Here is a 20103-nt window from a genome sequence, read left to right as displayed (position 1 = left end):
ATCCACTTGTTTGCTGATGATGCAAAATTGGGAAGAGCGATAATCAATTCAAATGATGTGGATATTTTACAGGACGACTTAAATAGGCTGACGCTATGGACTGAGGTAAATGGCTGTCAGTTCAACGTGGCTAAGTGTAAGGTGATGCACTTCAGGAGGATGACATCGCATGCTGTTTACTATATTAACGGAACTGAACTGCAGGAAGTTGATGAGACAAGAGACTTGGGAGTTATTGTGGACAGAGAACTTAAGTTTAAAGGGCATATTGCAAAGATTGCCAAAACATCATATCAAATTACATGGTTGTTGAGGAACACACTAACAAGCAGGGATAGGGAAGTTATTATTCCACTCTATAAGGCATTAATAAGGCCGCATTTGGACTATTGTGCACAGATCTGGTAGCCAGGATTTCTTGGTGATGCGGAAGTGGTGGAGTGGATTCAGAGGTGGGTTACAAAAATTGTTGCAGGTCTGTGGGATGTTCCCTGTGAGGATAGATTGATGATCTGTGGGCTCCAAAAACTAGCTGATAGACGTAGGAGAGGAGATATGATAGAGGTATTTAAATTGTTAAAGGGATTTTACAGGATTGATACTGATGATATTCTTAAGACCAATGCAGCAGGATGTGAGAGAACGAGGGGCCATCCCTGGAGATTGTGTAAGAGTGTGGTTAACAAGGGTGTTAGGACTAGATTTTTTACTTGGAGGGTTGTGAATGGGTGGAATGCTTTGCCAGAACTGGTTGTGAATGCTTCAACTGTGAATGAATTTAAGGAGAGGTATGACAGGTATTGTGTAAATAATGGTTAGTGTGTCAATGTCGGGTCTCCCGCGATGAATCTTTTGACTGCATGGAGACACCGTTAAAATAATAATAATAATAATAATAATAATAATAATAATAATAATAATAATAATAATAATAATAATAATAATAATAATAATAATAATAATAATAATAATAAGTTACTGTCTGAAATAATGTGGGTACTACAGTCGATTTTCTTGAGTTTATAGGATGAAAAACCTGCGTTTCTGGTAGGAAAAACCCACTTGCCCACGCCAGAGATCGACTAACTAAGGACCGGTCGAAGAAAGGCGTACAAAAGGTTCCTGCAGTCGGCGACTGCAGGAAATATATATATATATATATATATATATATAACTTTAAAAAGTGTTGATGGTAGGGAAATTATTGAAGCTAATCAAATAGTTGAGTTGCTTAGTAATCATTTCGCAAAAGTGTACCATCTTCGTAGTGATAGTGCAGTGTCAGATGTGCCATTGACTGATGAGAGTATAGAGATAGATGAAATTGAGGTGCTAAATATATTAAAGAACATTAATGCTAACACTGCTATTGGGTTAGATGGCATATCGGCCCATGTGTTAAGAGAATTAGCAACTCCTCTAACCAGAATGTTTAATTTAACACTTTCATTGCCAAGCTGAAAATGGAATATCGTGTGGTGGCCAATTTTTTTTTATTTTTTTATTTAGTTAACTACATCCACGCGATAACGCGTGATCATCCGTCTGGTGAGAACTCGCATCGCGCGATATCGCGTGATTGACAATGAACGTGTTAAGAATCAGTTCTGAAGTGCCAATCGAGTGGAAAGAGGGGAAAATAGTTCCATTGCACAAGGGAGGCTCTAAGACTGATGTTGCAAATTATAGACCAATCAATATATCTGGAGTGGTGGTTAAGATTTTGGAGAAATTGGTTAAAATTAGAATTCAGCACTGGGTGGACAGCAATATGATACTTTATAAGGGGCAACATGGTTTTGTGAAGGGTAGGTCTTGCCTAAGTAATTTGCTTATGTTCTATAATAAAGTAACAGTGGAGTTGGATAAAGGAAATCCTTACTCAGTGATACTGCTTGACTTTGCAAAGGCTTTTGACAGGATTCCACATGGAACTCTGTTACATAAATTAGAGCAAATGGGTTTGGATCCGAAGATTCTGATTTGGATTAAAGGATGGCTGGTGGACAGATATCAAAGAGTGGTTTACGGAGGAGCTGCGTCCAGGAAAAGGCAAGTGACTAGTGGTATACCTCAGGGCTCAGTTCTTGGTCCTCTATTGTTAAATTTGTACATCAATGATATTGGAAATAATTTGAATGGAAATATCCACTTGTTTGCTGATGATGCAAAATTGGGAAGAGCGATAATCAATTCAAATGATGTGGATATTTTACAGGACGACTTAAATAGGCTGACGCTATGGACTGAGGTAAATGGCTGTCAGTTCAACGTGGCTAAGTGTAAGGTGATGCACTTCGGGAGGATGACATCGCATGCTGTTTACTATATTAACGGAACTGAACTGCAGGAAGTTGATGAGACAAGAGACTTGGGAGTTATTGTGGACAGAGAACTTAAGTTTAAAGGGCATATTGCAAAGATTGCCAAAACATCACATCAAATTACATGGTTGTTGAGGAACACACTAACAAGCAGGGATAGGGAAGTTATTATTCCACTCTATAAGGCATTAATAAGGCCGCATTTGGACTATTGTGCACAGATCTGGTAGCCAGGATTTCTTGGTGATGCGGAAGTGGTGGAGTGGATTCAGAGGTGGGTTACAAAAATTGTTGCAGGTCTGTGGGATGTTCCCTGTGAGGATAGATTGATGATCTGTGGGCTCCAAAAACTAGCTGATAGACGTAGGAGAGGAGATATGATAGAGGTATTTAAATTGTTAAAGGGATTTTACAGGATTGATACTGATGATATTCTTAAGACCAATGCAGCAGGATGTGAGAGAACGAGGGGCCATCCCTGGAGATTGTGTAAGAGTGTGGTTAACAAGGGTGTTAGGACTAGATTTTTTACTTGGAGGGTTTGTGAATAGGTGGAATGCTTTGCCAGAACTGGTTGTGAATGCTTCAACTGTGAATGAATTTAAGGAGAGGTATGACAGGTATTGTGTAAATAATGGTTAGTGTGTCAATGTCGGGTCTCCCGCGATGAATCTTTTGACTGCATGGAGACACCGTTAAAATAATAATAATAATAATAATAATAATAATAATAATAATAATAATAATAATAATAATAATAATAATAATAATAATAATATATCTCAATGGATGTGGCGTTTGCCAACCACGGTGCTTGGCCGCACCTAGGAAGACTTGGTTTCGAATCTAGTCGGCGACTAGAGGAAATTTTTCTAACCCTTATTTCGACCGGTTCCCGAGTTAGTTGAAATATGGCACGGGCAAGCAGGTTTTTCCTCCCGGAAACTCGGATTTTTCTTCCTGTTAACTCAAGAAAATCGACCGTAGAACTCACATTATTTCAGACATTAAATATATTGTGTTAGGGTTAGGGACCACGAGATGGTGGCACATTTGAGCCGTCTCTCTTCACTGAGTACCGCTTAATTAGTGATAGCCTTGGGCCATCTATCTCTGATTGCTACCAGTGGAGATCGAACTGCCCACTCAGTCTCCAAAAGTTAGATAGGGCTAAATGGCCTCGCCTACTCCCGGTATACGGGAATAAAAAGGCGTTAGCTGATTTTTTTTTAATATATATATATATATATATATATATTTCTCATTTTTACTAGGTTGGAATATTATGAAAAACCTTTAATGACTAATACCGAGAGTTAAAAAGATGACAAGATATATTTAAAAAGATACTACTAGTTCACTAGTTTCGTTGAATAGATCAACATCCTCAGGTATCACAATCGAAGAAGTATATAAAAAATTACAGAGACTTAAAATTGTAATAACAGAACAAGTATAAAAAGACAGTAGCGTGTTTGAAAAACAAATGCGAGTATGAGTTCCAAACAAACGTATACTACGCGCTGTCGCGAGTGCGCCAGTACTGAACAGAAGCAACGTGTCCGTCAGAGAGATTGTAACTGCTAAATCCATCCTTCTACGTTTGGATGAACACCATAGAGATATCTCCTATAACAGGACTAGAGCTAGCGCTCTCTCTAGCCACGTTCTTTTTTCATCTAACTCAGACGAAGGCCGCCAACACATTGTAAACTGGACTCAAACTTCTAACATCCATGTGTGCTACGATGAACTCGAAAGAAAGATTGTCGAATCCAGGGAAATTTCTCTAAATTCCTCTCATATCAACAACAGCCTGAGTTACCATCTCTCTGAGGCACACGTTGCTTCTGTTCAGTACTGGCGCACTCGCGACAGCGCGTAGTATACGTTTGTTTGGGTCTCATACCCTTATAGGGAGTAGGCGAGGACTTTATAACCTATCCAGCTTTTGGAGACAGAGTGGGCAGTTCAATTTCCACAGGTAGCTAATCAGAGATAGCTGGCTCATATCTATCACTAATTACAGCAGCCGCCGATGAAGAGGCTGGTAAACGAGTGCTGCCATTTCTTGATACATAACCCTAACAAGATATACTACTGTCTGAAATAATGCGGACACTACGGTCGATTTTCTTGAGTTTACGGGATGAAAAACCCGAGTTTCTGGGAGGATAAACCCACTTGCCTGTGCCAGAGATCGACTAACTCGGGACCCGGTCGAAGAAAGGCTTACAAAAGTTCCTCCAGTCCTCAATTAGACTTGAACTTAAGTCTGCACAGAGAACGCAAGTGCCACTTCCACTGAGCTAGACAGCCCTCACACACACACACACACACACACACACACACACACACACACACACACACACACACACACACACACACACACACACACACACACACATATATATATATATATGTTATAAATTTATAAATGAATCAATTAATTTAGTTAGACTAATTTTTCCCATTAAAAACTGCCCGGCGCGTCAGTAACTCGAGTGGTAAATGTTTGACTAGCGCACATAAAAAGGATCGCCACCATTGGCATACAACAACCCAGAGGTTCCTGGTACGATTCGTATTGTGGTCATGGAAGTGCATGATCGTCCTTATGTGGGAGATGAATTTCATTGTTTTGTGAGAACTATAGCGCCACTTATTGGAGGCCTGAAGGTTGCTTGAAAAAGATCGGCTTCTCTCTAGAGTAGGATTTCTAGATTATGTTAAAAATAGATTTTGAAAAATTACAAAAATATAAATTAAAAAATTAACTCACGCCTTAAATTTCTTATAGACAGTAAGACCTTTTAACTCTATCTAGCTTTTAGAGATGAGTAGGCAGTTCAGTGTCCACCGATAGCCAATTCGAGATAGGTGGCCCAAGACTCTCACTAATTATAAGCGGTAATCGATGAAGTGACGAGCAAACAAGTGCTGCAATCTCTTGGTACTTAACCTTAACAGGATATGTTAATGCCTGAAATAATGTGGGTTCTAAGGTCGATTTTCTTGAGTTTATGGAATCAAAACCCCCGCTTACCCGTTCTAGAGATGGACTAACTCGGGAACTGGTCGAAGACAGGCTTAAAAAAGTTCATCCAGTCAGCAATTAATCTTGAATTTAAATACAAAAATATATAAAATTGATAAAAATGGGGAAAAAATCCTTAGCCCACTCACGGTACAAACGTACAATAGGTTTACTAATAAACTTTAAGTAAGAACCAGATATGAAAAAATCGTTAATTTCCTGAATCTAGTTGTAGCGAACGTTTAGCGAAATTTTCTTCATTACGTATTGTTTTAAAATACGTCGCATCAATTGGAAATCTGTTATAATAAGCCTGAAGGTGTATACAAATTTATTTGTAAATGACGTGAAATGCCATATGTATATTATTGAACGTAACAAACTCCTTTTGCATAAGAAACTTTCAATAAGTATGTTATTATATTTAATTCTTCATATTATTCTAATGATCTTCTGGTGGATGTGACATTAGTGTGTGAGCGCTTGAAGCTTATGGCTCAGAAAAGAGTGTTGTCAGCAAGTAGCCCGTTATTTTATGCATTATTATTTGAAAATTCTTGTATTCATCCTGAAAAAAAAAAATTAACGATGTGGTATATTTAGATCTGAAAACGGCTGTTGTCCTCCTGTAATAATATTCAATGATGTGGTATATTTAGATCTGTAAATGGCTATTGTCATCCGGTAATAATATTTAATGATGTAGGATGTTTAGATTGTTTAAACGGTTGCTAATTTCATGTAACATGGTAAGATAAATATTTCATAGAATCGTCTTCTTCGTTTCTGAAAACAGCTGAGATGTTAAGAGTGGAAGGTTTGAGAGAAGTCATATCTGAACATCTTAGTGTTGGTATTGTGCATCAGAACAATTTCAAACGTCACTCATATTCTCATGTTCCATCATCTGGTGTTCATCAACAAATGTGCGTCGGAGAAGAATCGAAAATCTTATGGAGAAAGAAGAGTATGGAGTTATGGGAATCTTTTAGTGATTCTGACCTTACTGGGTCATGATGACCCGTCTATGTGTTTGAACAATGTATCCGGAGCTGGCGGAAGCGGGAATGCGGGCATCGCTACGAAGGGGGCGCAACCGCCCGGGCACCATTCATAAGTTCATTTTTAAGAAACATAATTTTTTATAATGAAAACAAATTTCTTAGAATGATAAATATTAAAATAAATAATGCCGGATACACCGAATAAAAATTTAAAAAAAATTGTATATTGCCGCCTCTTTGATCAGCTGGCTGCTTACAATTTTGCAGTGAGAGCAGGCTAAATGCTTGCCCAGAATGTTGCGTCAACTGCAGTCTATCTAAAGTGAAACGGTGAACGTTGTTTATGCGCAGAAACGAATTTTCGTACAAAATATTTGTTGCTAGTTAACCAGTCATATGGTACGCATCTCAGTAGGCTACTGACAGTAGCACAGTACGGAACTATTATTTCGTCTCTGTGTTGTGTTGTGTAATAATTTCTTGTGGGTATAAAATAGAAATGGAATCAAAAATTATAAAAAGTTATCCGATGGACAAAATCGTAAGTCTGATGCTGCAAAAGAAGCGGCATCAGACTTACGATTAGAAATCAGAGTTGAAGAACCGTGCACATCATCCAGTTTTCATGAAAGTACTATGGAACTATTGAACAAGATAACAAGACGCATGATTTAAGTGAAACACAGTTAGGAGAAGATTTAGTTGTAGTTGACCACGAAACTAACACATTGTAAGTCTCTGTAAATTTAGAAGATCCATGTGAATTGGGAAACAGTGATGAAAAATTACGAGTTGTTTTAATTGAAATGGGGCCTGTTCAAAAGAAAAATATACTATATCCCAGAGATACATATGGTCATAAATTTGGCGACATGTATTATAATAGAAAAATGGAAAATGGTGAGATCATGACAAGAACATGGCTCATTTATTTCGAAACTTTAAATTATGTTTTTTTTACTTTTGTTGCAAACCTTTCGCCCCTACCGAATGAAGTAGTCTTGTAGAAGGTTATAATGATTGGAGAAATGTAAGTACAACTTTGCATAGACGTGAGTATAGTTTAACTCACATGAAAAAATTCTTAAAATGAAAGGAAGTTGAAAAAACTACTATTGATTGCCAGACTCAATGACGAGTGTTTTAGAACGCTTGATTGAAATTATAAAATTCCTTGGTAGTCAAAATTTAGCTTTTCGCGGATCATCTGATAAATTATATTAAAGGAATAACGGCAATTTTTTAAAAATTAGTCCAAGTGTTTGCGAAGTTTGATCCCGTTATGGAAAATCACGAAAAGTGCCCTACAACGAAACATGGAGTACACTGTTTGAGTAGACAGTCAAAATGAAATATTGGAAAGTTTCGGTAACGCAATCAGGGATAGAATTTTATTATCAATTCGAAAATCTAAATATTATTCCATAATTTCAGACTGCACACCTGATGTAAGTAAAACAGAACAATGACCATTATTATTCGCTTTGTTTCCTGTGGCAATGGAATTGTCAAGATCAGGGGAAACTTTTTAGGTTTTGCAGATATATCAGATTCCACAGGCCGTGGTTTATGTACAACAATAATGGAACAACTGGAAAAATGGAACATTCCCATTGAAGACATGCGAGGTCAAGGGTATGACAATGGGGCAAATATGAAAGGGAAAACAATATGGGCTCCAAAATTTGCTTTTAAATAAAAATCCTCCAGCTTTTTACGTGCCATGTGCTGCTCATGCTCTAAATTTAATCATTAACGATGCAGCTAAACTGAATGCAGATACAATTAGTGTCTTTGCAAGTATTCAAGAAATATATATACAATTTATTTTCATTCTCTTACAAACGTTGGGCAATCCTTTTCAAGTTCATAAAAAATTAAAATTGAAACAGCCATCAGAAACGCGATGGGAAAGTAAAATTAATGCAGTCCGCCCTCTACGATATCAGTTACGAGAAATTTACGATGCACTTTTTGGAATTTTAAATAATGAAAATTTTAATAAAGAAACTCAGCATGAAGCACAAACATTATGTGCTAAAATAAATGACTACAAATTTATTTGCTCTCTTATAACTGGGCATGATTTACTTAACAGAATAAACCCTGTGAGTAAAATGCTTCAAGAAAAAATATGAACATTGCACTTGCTTTAGTATTTATCGAAAACTTAAAAATATTCTTACAAGAGGGTCGATCAGACACAAATTTTAAAGAAGTTATAAAACGGCAAAAGAACTGAGTGAAGAGGTGGACGGAGAACAAGAATTTAAAACTGGTACGGAAGTTTGACGACGAAAGAAGACACGACAATTTGACTACGAGAATCATGACGAAATGCCACAATCGCCAGAAGATAAATTTAAGTGAATGTGTTTTATACACTTCTAGATGTGGCAATGTGTTCGTTAATAGAACGTTTCGAACAACTAAAAACATATTATGATAATTTCAATTTCTTGTATAGATTACTACAAATTAATAAAAGATTACGAAAACATTTTGACGATTTAGAGATTCTCTTGAAGGATGGCGACAATAAAAACGTAAATGCAATAGAACTATGTGACGAGTTATGTGCATTCCGGGATATTTTTCGAAAGGATAATTTAAATATTCAAAACCTTTTCGATATTCTTAATTTTATTGTGTCCAATAATTTATCTTTCCCTAACTTTTCAATTGCTTTAAGAATAATATTAACCTTACCTGTTAGTGTAGCGAGCGGTCAACGTTCCTTTTCCAAGTTGAAATTGATTAAAACCCTAACTTAAGAACAAGTATATCACAAAAAAGGCTTGTTAGTTTGACGTTAATAGCTATTGAAAATGATATATGTGCGGAAATAGACGAATATGAAATCAAAAACCCTAAAATTTTAATTTAAAAAATTTCAAGTATATTTATGTAATTTAATTTATTTTATGTTATTCTGTAAAGATGTTATTTTTTTGAATAATTATATTAAATGTTCTAATTATTTCTATATTCTTTTCTTATTTTCTCATCTATCTTGAGTTTCTTTTATTTTCCTAAAAGATAGTTTCACTTATAAACATTATTAAAAAATTTTTTGAAGTTACTAAGAACTTAGTAACTTGCAAAATGCATGATTTTTTTAATCTTTAATTCAAATAAATTTTAACTTTAATTAAAATTCATTTTAATTTTGTTAGCGATTCGGGTCGGTTAGAAGGCTATAATCCCTGTATAATTATATTCAACGATTAAAGTGAAGTGGCTTTATTAAAATTTGCTTTAACTTTTGAGAATTTTGTGAATATTCGGGTTTTTAACGATTATCCTGCCTAGTCAACACCCCCGGTTCGTTACATTTAGCGAACCAACGTGTAGCTGTTGTGTCAAAATTTATTTAAGAAATTTCAAATAATTTACATTTCTATTATCGTAAAAGAACCACACACGCCCGGATCGTTACAGGGGCGCTTAGACAGACATTGCATGTGGGCGGCAAAGATCTTAGCGCCCGCTCTGAATGTATCATTCACTATACTTTGTTCTCGCACTGTGCCACACTTCTCTCAAGAGGAATAGCTTTTACTATCTTGATTAAGACCAGTGCAATTTGCTCAAGAATTACATTTATATAAATCTGATCATAAAAGCAAATGATTTGTATGGAAAAGTATGGAATTTCGTAATTTTTTTGAATTGTTTTCTTCTACATAAAAATGTTTTTATTACATTGTAATATAAACATTTTTTATGTTTCTATCCTACTGTAATCCTTGTAACAGTACAACCTTTACAGTCCCTACACAAATAAATTACTTCTCTGCTGTCCAACAAAGAGGTTATCTGCTTGTCAGTCAGGCTAACAACATTCTCATAAATATAATTCACTGACATCTAACGGAAGGGATGGATATTTTTAGGCGCCTAGACAGTCTTAGGAAAAAGGTATTTTGTACTTATGCAAGTCACAAGGAGAACAGTCCATTCTAAAACGATTAAAGAAAGTTCTTATTTAAGTAGCTGATCGGCCACAAGAGACAGTGATTCTATGGCTTCTGTTATGACTGACTTCTTTGATTTACAGTTAACTGCCGTCAAAATACTATGACCACTTCTGTTATTTTACAATCATCGATTTCATCACAGCAGGCAATCCTGTTCGTTTGTGGTTGTTAAGCAAACTGGCAGATTTTAATAAAACAGGCCCAGAAAACTGCCTATATTTCAGATAAATATTGGCAGTGTTCAGATTACTGTGGTTGATGTATTTCAAATGTAGGACAATACCAGAGGTCCACCCTTCAGCTTAAATGTAGCTTGTCCTGCCTTGCCTTAATTTTGACACAATTTGCTATTGTATTAGCGTATGAACACCTTTAAATTTTTTTTCATCTTTTTTCATTCAGCCAAAGCCTAACGCATTTACAAACAGGCTAGTCTATTACTGCTATTGGAACAAATTATCGTTACTCCAGAAGGGCTGTCAAAAATAGATACAACCATCTACGCTACGAACTGTGATGTTTTATACCCAAATCCGTGGGCAATAATTCCCAACAGAATACCGAAGCTACAGTAAATAAGAAATTCAAAAAAGCTGGCACCAGAAGAAATTCAAAAATATCCAATATATTAGTGACTGGGAATTAGACCAAATATAACAGGATCGCATCACTGTAAATTTTTCATCAATAACCCAACAGAGGAAGCTGTCAGTGCCTTATGTCAAGGTCTATTACACCCAGGTGAGATCCAAAAGTGGAAATTACACCATCAATGAAAGTGGAACATGACCTACCTCCAGTTCTAGCTAATAACACTCACTTAGATGTAGCTACCATTTTACCAAATTGAAAACATCCCTAAAGCAATATGCTACAAAAAAGAAACCAATCCCTTTAAAGAGTAATAACATATTATGATAGTGAAATCAAACAAAGATGTAACATAATAATGAATGAAGCCGAATATGAAAATAAAATTCACATTCTCTTTCAAGATCAGTCAAATACCAAATAATGGATTTACATCCTGTTGCTGTTATGTGCCTTCTAGTCATTTTTCGACTCTTGGTGATTTTCTGAACAAAGGCTTTTAGTTGAACTCGGGCTGTTTTCTTATCTTTCGGCAATTGTAAGTTTATGATGTCCATCCAACTCTTTTGCAGTCTGTCTCTCTTCGCATTGCCTCAATCTTCCGTACAATAACTGCATTAATTAATGATTCGTCTGCTCGCATAATATGCCCAACGTACATTAACTTCTGTCAAGTGATCATTATTATCTCTAAGGAACATTCTGTATTTATACTCTGTAAACCTTCTTATTAGTCATTGTTGCTGTCCATGGGATTCTCAGTAGTCTGATCCGCGCTCAAAATTCAAATGATTCAGTTCGCTTTCTGTGTTTCTTAGTAATAATCAGGGGCTGCTCGTGCATGGGCACTGCAGCACCCTCAATTTTTCTCGATATATAAATATATTTTTTAATTTAGTTATATTTGGTTGTAATATTTAATTTTAGCATCAACGATCTATACAATTCTCTTATTTTGTATAAAAAATAATAAAAAATCCATTTTGTAGCACTTAGGACGGAGATTGACGCTAGCAGCACTGTGTTTACCACAGTCTCATATTGCTAGTATTTGCTACACATACAGTTTCACTGTTGTTTATATGCAGTTTGCGCCAGTAGTAGAGTGTTCGTAGTGCTTATCGTGTTTACACCGTGTCTTTAAATATTTGGACATTACAATTAAAGATATAACATTTATTATAGTTTTTATTTTAGAAAACATTATTGGGGCTATGATAATGGATTTTATTTTTAAGTAATTTTGAATTATACAAACTGTATAATTTTATCAAGAATAAACAATATTTTTTCATGTTTAATTTTTTTAAAATTTTTACAATAATTTTGATATTTTATCCAAACACGTATACACTGTACTTAGAGTGTTAATGTATATTTCGAAAGTTGCAGTCCCCCCCCCCCCAACGATTTCAAGCCACTAGCCGCCACTGGTAATAATCTAGCTTTTACATATATACATACATCACTACTGGAAATACTATTAATTTTAAAATTCAAGCTTTTGCGACCTTCTAACACCTCTATCTTTCATAATTTTTGTCAGGTTCAACACGGCTTTTTTTTTCTTTTAATTTCCTCTTCACATTTATTATCATTTCTTATTCTGGACTCCTGTAAATCCTGTTCACATTTATTTTCATTTCTTATTCTGGACTCCTGTGAATCTTAACTTTTAACAACTTCTATTTTATCTCCCTCAATTATAAATATCTAAATTTCCAGAAGCCATCACTTTTATTTTGCAGATGTTTAAATTAAAACTGACTTAGTTCTTTTCCCTCTTTACAATAGAATCAACCGCTTTAGATCTTTCTTAATATCTGCTATGAGGGTTATATCTTATGCATATCTGAAAATTATTTATTTTTTCTGCCATGAAACTTAATTATGGCTAAGGTTTTGTCCAAGTTAGCAATTCTTATAATATATTCGTTATAAATATTAAAAGGACAGGGTGACAGTATACAACCTTGCCGAACCCCTTTTTCGCACTCGAATAGTTTGTTTCTTCAAAGACATTTTTAATGAATCTTATTGTATTCTATACAGCTCTCTTATCAAGAGAATTAGTTGCTCAGACCTTTCAGTTCATTTCACTACAATCCACAGTGTGTTGTGGTCTACACAATTAAACACTTTCTTATAATCAATAAAATACATGTATATTTCCTCCTGAAATTCTCTTGTTCTTCAAATAATTCATCTAATTTTGCTATCTGATTTCTGGTTCCTATACCTCTTCCAAAGCATGTCTCTTTTCTGGCATTTATGTATTTACATATGGCTCCAGTCTTTGATGGATCACTTTCAGCGTAACTTTATTTGCATGTGAAATCGAAGCGATGGCTCTGTAATTCTCACAATCTGTAAAACTTTGCGTTTGAGGGTGGAAGGGAGAAATTGTAATGAATATTGTTATCAAATCTATAGCTCGGCATATTTTCTTCAAAACTTGTTGAAATTTTTCAGTTAACTGTTGTTAGTCAAAATGTTGTCCTTGGGAAAGCACTGTGTTTGATCCCCTAAATTACAGAAATATGGGAAATTAAAAATAAAAACGGTAATTTCGTGGTTGAGATATAAATTTGCCGTTTTATGCTGCCATTCAAACTTGTTGCTCACGGGCATTGCTTTAGCTGCTCAGCGAGTTTAGATGGCTCTACCCAAATTGAGTGATCCAAAATCATCTGAGTGCAAGAGAATACAGACGACTGCTGTGATCCTGTAGTTCCTTATGTCTGAAAGATGATGAGTTCTACATCAAAACAACGTATAGGAAAAGTTCCTAATACAGCTTCGAACGATCTTTCTTCTGACGACCTAGTGTTTGGGAATCAAACACCATTTTAATTATTGTTGTCATTTTAATTTTTTTTCAGTATCATTTTATTTTATTATAAATTTTTTTAAATATTCATTATTTTCCCCATGTGGCCTCGTTGAAATGACATTGACTTCTGTAGCTCTAGGCAACCGGAAGAAAGACAGTTATTGAGATGCAGGTTAAAGACAGTTCTCGAGTTGCAAGCTAAAAATGTTTTTGACATTTAGCCGGTTTTAGAAATCATACATAAAGTAAAACTCTACCCTGCCAAAGGAAACCCAGGATTTTAATCGCCCATTAAAAAAAAATAGAGGAGAGGAAGAAGTAGTGTATATTATCTTTGGGAAATAACAGGCGGTTTTGGATTTATTTTATTTAATACCAATACATACTAATTAGATCAAGATAACACTTCATAGCATAGGCCTTAATTTTGGCGACCTGAGAGGCATAAAATAACTGTCTACTGATTAAAAAAAAAAAAAAAAAGATATAAAAATATGATATTACAGTTCGTAATATAATTTTTACAAACTGTCCTTCATCACCTAAATAGCGTAATATTAGATATTGTGATTCTCCAAGTAGTCATCCAGCTAGTAACTATCCTAGATTTTACTGTCAAAGCAGGGGCGAATGCTGGTGTTGAAATTCACGCTTGCTCTTGTTATCATTCAGGGAGTGAGAGGTGTGATTGAAGTCTGATTAGCGGAATAATGAATTACTGACCATTTAAAACTAAATATTTAGAAATTTATGTACATTTAATCATACGAATACAACATTTATTTTACAAATGATATTCTATCTTTTTCAATCTAGCTACTTGAATACAAATTCTACCCTATGGTTCTTCTTCATTAACTGGTCAATAACATCGTCATAAAACGTTGGTTGTAACTTAATTTTTCTCAAGCAACATGCACACTTGTAAAGGCTGGCTGAAGCTCACTGGCTAGAGCTACGCTGACTGCGTATGGCCTATGTTTAAGCAAGAGAGTGAGACGACGTGAAATGGCTATGCGCACGCACGAAATCACACTGCTGCTGCGAGGACCTGTAATCTCCTACAACCGAGCAAGCCAAGGTAGCTTTGATAGACGAGCAAGCCAAGGTAGCTTTGATAGACGAGCAAGCCAAGGTAGCTTTGACTAGACGAGCAAGCATCGGCCTTCGATACACAACGCAAAGCTCAATTATTGCCGCGCAAGCTTAAGACGTCTTCAGTCTACAAAAATAAAAGCCTAAATGGAATGCTTATAAATGCATATATTTATTAACAAATAAATATTACTTCTTTCTCAATTAATGAGCTTGCGCAGCAAGCATAGCAAGCATGGAGAATTCACCCCTGAGTCAAAGTGTTCTTCCTCTCTCACAAATGGGGATATCGAAAAAGTTTAGGGTTTGTTTTTTTCATCCAAGGTAAATTAAGGATAGATATTGAATAGTATAAAATGTTCATTATTGAAGCTTATTAGCTCTTTATATTTAAGTAAAATGTTCATATTTAAATAAACTCTGTCAGTTTAATATTACTGAAAGAGTGTCAAAAAACAATACGATTGACTGATTTGGTTTTTGAGAGGGCAGCACTACTCAATGAGAAGCGACGAAACCGTTTACGTACGGATGCAGGATGGATAATTCATTTGGTAAGTTTTCGAAACAGTAAAATCTGGTATCTGTTATGACAAAAATTGACGCTGTTCAGTGTTGCTAGTTGATTGGCCTTCATGAGTTGTTGTATTAATGATAAATTGTCGCTGTTGTTTCTTATGCATTAACCATTATGCATGAACAATAGCCGGAGACGTTTTAATCCAACTAGTTATTGTTTATATGTTTTAAATAGTATATGTTTTCACTCGTCATCTGTTTCAGGAAGGTGTAAACCATACAATATTAGGTCGAATTTAAGTGAGAGACATTTTTAGCATATTACATTCACCATTAATTTCCATGTTTGGCGTATCAACTTGCAAAACGGGCGTGTGCGACCTAAATTCTTTAATATATGTGTCAGTGTTAAAAGTGTGTAACTTGATTTTATGCCCTTCACTTTCAGAGTTTATGGTGGAAAGTATTCAAAATCATAGGATCTTGTAATTTTGAAATAGTGTATAATCTAGACCACTGCAAAATTAATGACATTTCAGATAATACGCTTGCGCATATGAATTAGTTAATGAATGTAAAAAGCATAAAAATAATTATTGACGTCAGTTTTTTCTTATATATATATATATATATATATATATATATATATATAACACCAGAAACATACTGCAACACTCTCCCTTGTGCAGTTGAAAAGATGTAAAATATATATACACATGTACAGACCATTTGTTATGATCAGGATTCCATTTCCTTAGTGACTAATAAATTTGAATAGTAAATTAAAAACAAAAAACTTACTGTTAAAAATAAATTTTAATAGTAAGTAAAATATTAATTACTAATATTATTATTAACATCTGACCTCCATGGAGTCAGAGACTCATTGTGATCATCATATTGGAGGCTTAATGGATTGTATGCAGCACTCAGAAAGGATTAAAACAGAATTTAATACCTCCTATATATTTCGTCTCAGTAAATGAGACATCTTCAGGGATTACAAAAAAATTAATGTAACATAAAAACAAATAACAAACAATACTAAGCCCAACCATGTGGGTGACACTAAAATCCTATCTAGGTGGAGCGTGCTCTAAGGGCTGTTGTAGGTGGCCTGGAATGTAAAGTGGGACCTCTGGTGATAAGTGTTTCCCAAATCTTAGGAAGCTTAATGCAACCATATTTGTTGAGATTTGGTTGATTCCAGAGAGCTGCTACTGAGTCTAAGAATAGTCTCTCCTAAATATAAGACTTATTGTTAAATTGACCATATATTTAAAATGTACTTCTGTTCATACCAATTGCCTACCAGTTTCGCTAGTAACTGACTAGCTTTCTCAAGGCTTGCACAGTACAAAAAATGGTAAATGCAAAAAGGTTTAAGTCGAAAAGTGATGTGAAAAATCAGGTGGCCATACTGAACGATATTTGGAAAAATAATTAATTCCTTCAGTTCAACAGAGCTACAGTATGCGAATAATCATATTACGCGTTTGCATGTAACGCGTGTTCATGATGCTGAGTAGATATGTCATGCGAACGTGTTACCTTAGCTACCTAACAGGTACTAACGGTTCTTTGTATTCTTAAACCTTTTTGCATTTACCATTTTTTGTACTGTAGAAGCCTTGAGAAAGCTAGTCATTTATAGTTCGTCCACCGATTTGAGGTCCCTCGACACTTCTGTGTATCTCGGAAAAAGGAGAATCCATTCTGATAATAGGGTAATCAGTCCGTATAGTGGGATGAGTTGTTTATTATTACTGGTCGGAAAATTAAATTCTCTTTTATGATTATTGTAGTTAACTATGTTGCTTGTATAACAGTTGGACAATTTTACCTATAAAGCACGTGATTTCGCGTGTTGGCGACCAATTCGGACGTCCTTCATTTCTTTCTCCCCTTCAGCATGAATCAACTATTCTTGGAAAGACGCGAAGCAGGGACCTGCAAACGGTGGGCGAACCATACTAGCAAAACTGGTAGGCAATTTGTACAAACAGAAGTACGTTTTAAATATATGGCCAATTTAACAATAAGTCTTATATTTTGTAACATTTTATGACCAAAAACATGTACAATTTAAATAGTCTCTCCTTTTTGAATTTCCTGTGGTGGAGCATGGTGGTTTTTTCCATGAGATCCTGTGGGTTGTATCCAAGACATGGTCAGCCAGTCCTGACTGACCATAGTCATGTTTGTGGATGTATGATTTATGTTCCTCCAGGCAGATAGTGGCTGATCTGCCTGTCTGTCCAAAGTATGCTAGTTTACAGGAACAGAGTACTTTATAGCCTCCAGGCACTGACAGAGGAGGGAGCTGATATTTTGTAGAGTGGATAAAGGTAGCAAGTTTGCTGTGGGGCTTAAATGCTGTGTGTAGGTTGTACTTTTTTAAAATCTTGGCTATTTTTTCGGATGTAGGGTATGGTGATGGCATTTCTAAACTCCTTCTGAAGAGAAGACCGAGGAAAGGGGGAGGACCTGATTATTTTTTTAATACTGTGATCCCTGTAGCCATTGGAGAGGAAAGTGTTGTGTATGTGGTCAAGCTCAGTTGTAAGGGCGGTTCCACTGGAATGAAGATTGTGGGCTCTCTTGGTAAGAGTTTTAATAATGCCATATTGTTGAGCGGGGTTGTGGTGGGAGAGTTTGTGAATGTATCTGCCTGTGTTTTCTATATACAGTGAAGGAAAGTGTACCGTTGGGAAGGCATGTAACTAAGGTGTCTAGGGAGAGTAAACAATTGTTCTTTTCCTTTTCCATTGTAAACTGGATTCTTGGATGTAGGCTGTTGAAGTGACTGAGGAAAGAGTCTAATGTGCCTGGGCCATGAGGCGAAATAGAGAACACATCATCTACATATCTTAGCCAGATAGAAGATTTGAGAGGGGCTAAGCCTATGACTTGTTTTTCAAATTCTTCCATATAAAAATGGATGAGAGGGGGGAAACCCATGGCGGTTCCCTCTATCTGCTTGTAGATTTTGTTCTTCCAAGAAAAATAACCAGAATTGATGGCAAAGGAAAAGAGATCTAAGATGTCAGAAGGAAAAACATTTTTTAAGAGTGTTAAGATATCAATTGAGGGAATATTGGTAAACAATGAGGAAACGTCAAGCTTACCAATATGTCTGTGTTATTTAAGGTTAAATTTTCTATGAGGGTTTTAAAATGGGCAGAATTTTTGATAGGATGTGGAAAGTCCAGTGAGGGGGATCAGAGAGCTGGCCAGCTGTTTTGACAGCTTGTAGCAAGGCGTTAGTGGCATCTACTATGGGTCTTAGTGGGGAATTAGGTCTGTGGATTTTTGGTAAACTGTATATTTGCAGGGGACGGGAGCGGAAAGGTTTGAGATTTTTAGTGATTTTTGGGGGCCAGGATGACACTTTTTTAAGTAAGTTTTTTAATTTTTTAACTTGTGTTTTTGTGGTGGTCGTGTTCTAGCGGGGTGTAGGTAGAGCGATCTCGGAGGATAATCCCCATTTTCCGATTGTATTCCTGTGGCATTACCCTTATCTATTCTGGTGATGACGATACTTTTTTCTTTTCGTAATTTCATGAGAGTAGTGCGTTGGGCGGACGATAAATTACTTTTTGGAGGCGGAGACTGGGCAAGGATGTTCGCAACGTCAAATCTGATGTTCTTAGCTATCTCCAGCGCTAAGCGACAGATACTGTGTTCGACATTGTACATCACGTCAAGCACCGGCACTTCTTTAGGAGCAACCGTGAAATTGTGGCCAAGGCTTAGGGCACTGACGGAATCGTTGTTGAGCCTTTTGGATGATAAGTTCACTACTGTCTGGAGCGGTTGAATTTGCAGTTGCAGTTAGCCTCTACATAGAGACTTATTATGAGAGGTACATGCTATTGCATACAATGCTCATCCAACCATGCTTTAAACTGATTCAATGCATGCTTGAAACTGATTCATTGCATCTATATTCACAACACGCTTAGCAATGCATTCCAATCACCAACCTCTCTCCATGCAAAGAACCTGCTCCTTGTACAGTTTCCAGCAATGACCATTTCTTCTATTCACCCATTCTATGAAAAATCTCTTCCATGTCAACCTGATCAATCATATCACTTCTATTCACAAGGCTTTGCAACTTGCATTCTCTCAATCTGTCCTCATACTCTACATTCTAAAGATCACGGACCACCTTGTGAATCTTCTCTGGACCCTTTCCAACATATCCTCATCACCATCAAAACCTGGTGACCAAATCTGTGCGATGAGATAAAATGGCATCATAACCTCTTTATTTCTACATGTCAGAGTCCTTCTGTATTATTGCCATTATTTGATGTGACGTCTTCACAACTTGTCCAATGTGGCACCTGAATTTTAGGTCCATGTGCACCATCATTCCTAGATCTCTCATCTCCTCTAATTCCTTTAAACATTCGCCACCAAGTGTGTACTTTGCATCCCATTGGTGCTTACCAAATCTCAAAAACTTACACTTTGCAACATTGAACTGATAGTTTCACTTACCTGCCCATTCATTCAATCAATTCAAGTTTGTAAGGCCACAACATCCACTTAATTCTGCATTGCTCTCCCCAGTTTTGCATCATCTGCAAACAGCTGCATATCACTTGTTAAACCCACCCCAATATCATTAACATACAAATTGAACAACAATCCCAAAACTGATCCCTGCGGTACACCACTAGTGACTTACCTCTTTCAGGATACTGCATCA

At 36.0% G+C, this 20103-nt stretch overlaps 1 protein-coding gene across 1 annotated transcript in view; it reads left to right on the top strand.

The window, feature by feature from the left end:
• Positions 1–15383: 15383 nt before the first annotated feature.
• The window catches only part of LOC150102559 (echinoderm microtubule-associated protein-like 2), a 373793-nt gene continuing 369073 nt past the window's right edge, over positions 15384–20103 (top strand). The window contains exon 1 of the mRNA XM_090399817.1: positions 15384–15418. Coding sequence (XP_090255943.1) covers positions 15403–15418 — 16 coding nt within the window. The 5' untranslated portion in view covers positions 15384–15402. The remainder of the gene's footprint in view (positions 15419–20103) is intronic.

Source organism: Typopeltis vanoorti, chromosome 10 (assembly GCF_054136105.1).
Source record: "Typopeltis vanoorti isolate ZY-2024b chromosome 10, IOZ_Tvanoo_1.0, whole genome shotgun sequence".
Classification (NCBI taxonomy): Eukaryota; Metazoa; Arthropoda; class Arachnida; order Uropygi; family Thelyphonidae; genus Typopeltis; species Typopeltis vanoorti.
Note: the sequence above shows the minus strand (reverse complement) of the source record. Positions and strands in the feature narration are given on the sequence as shown.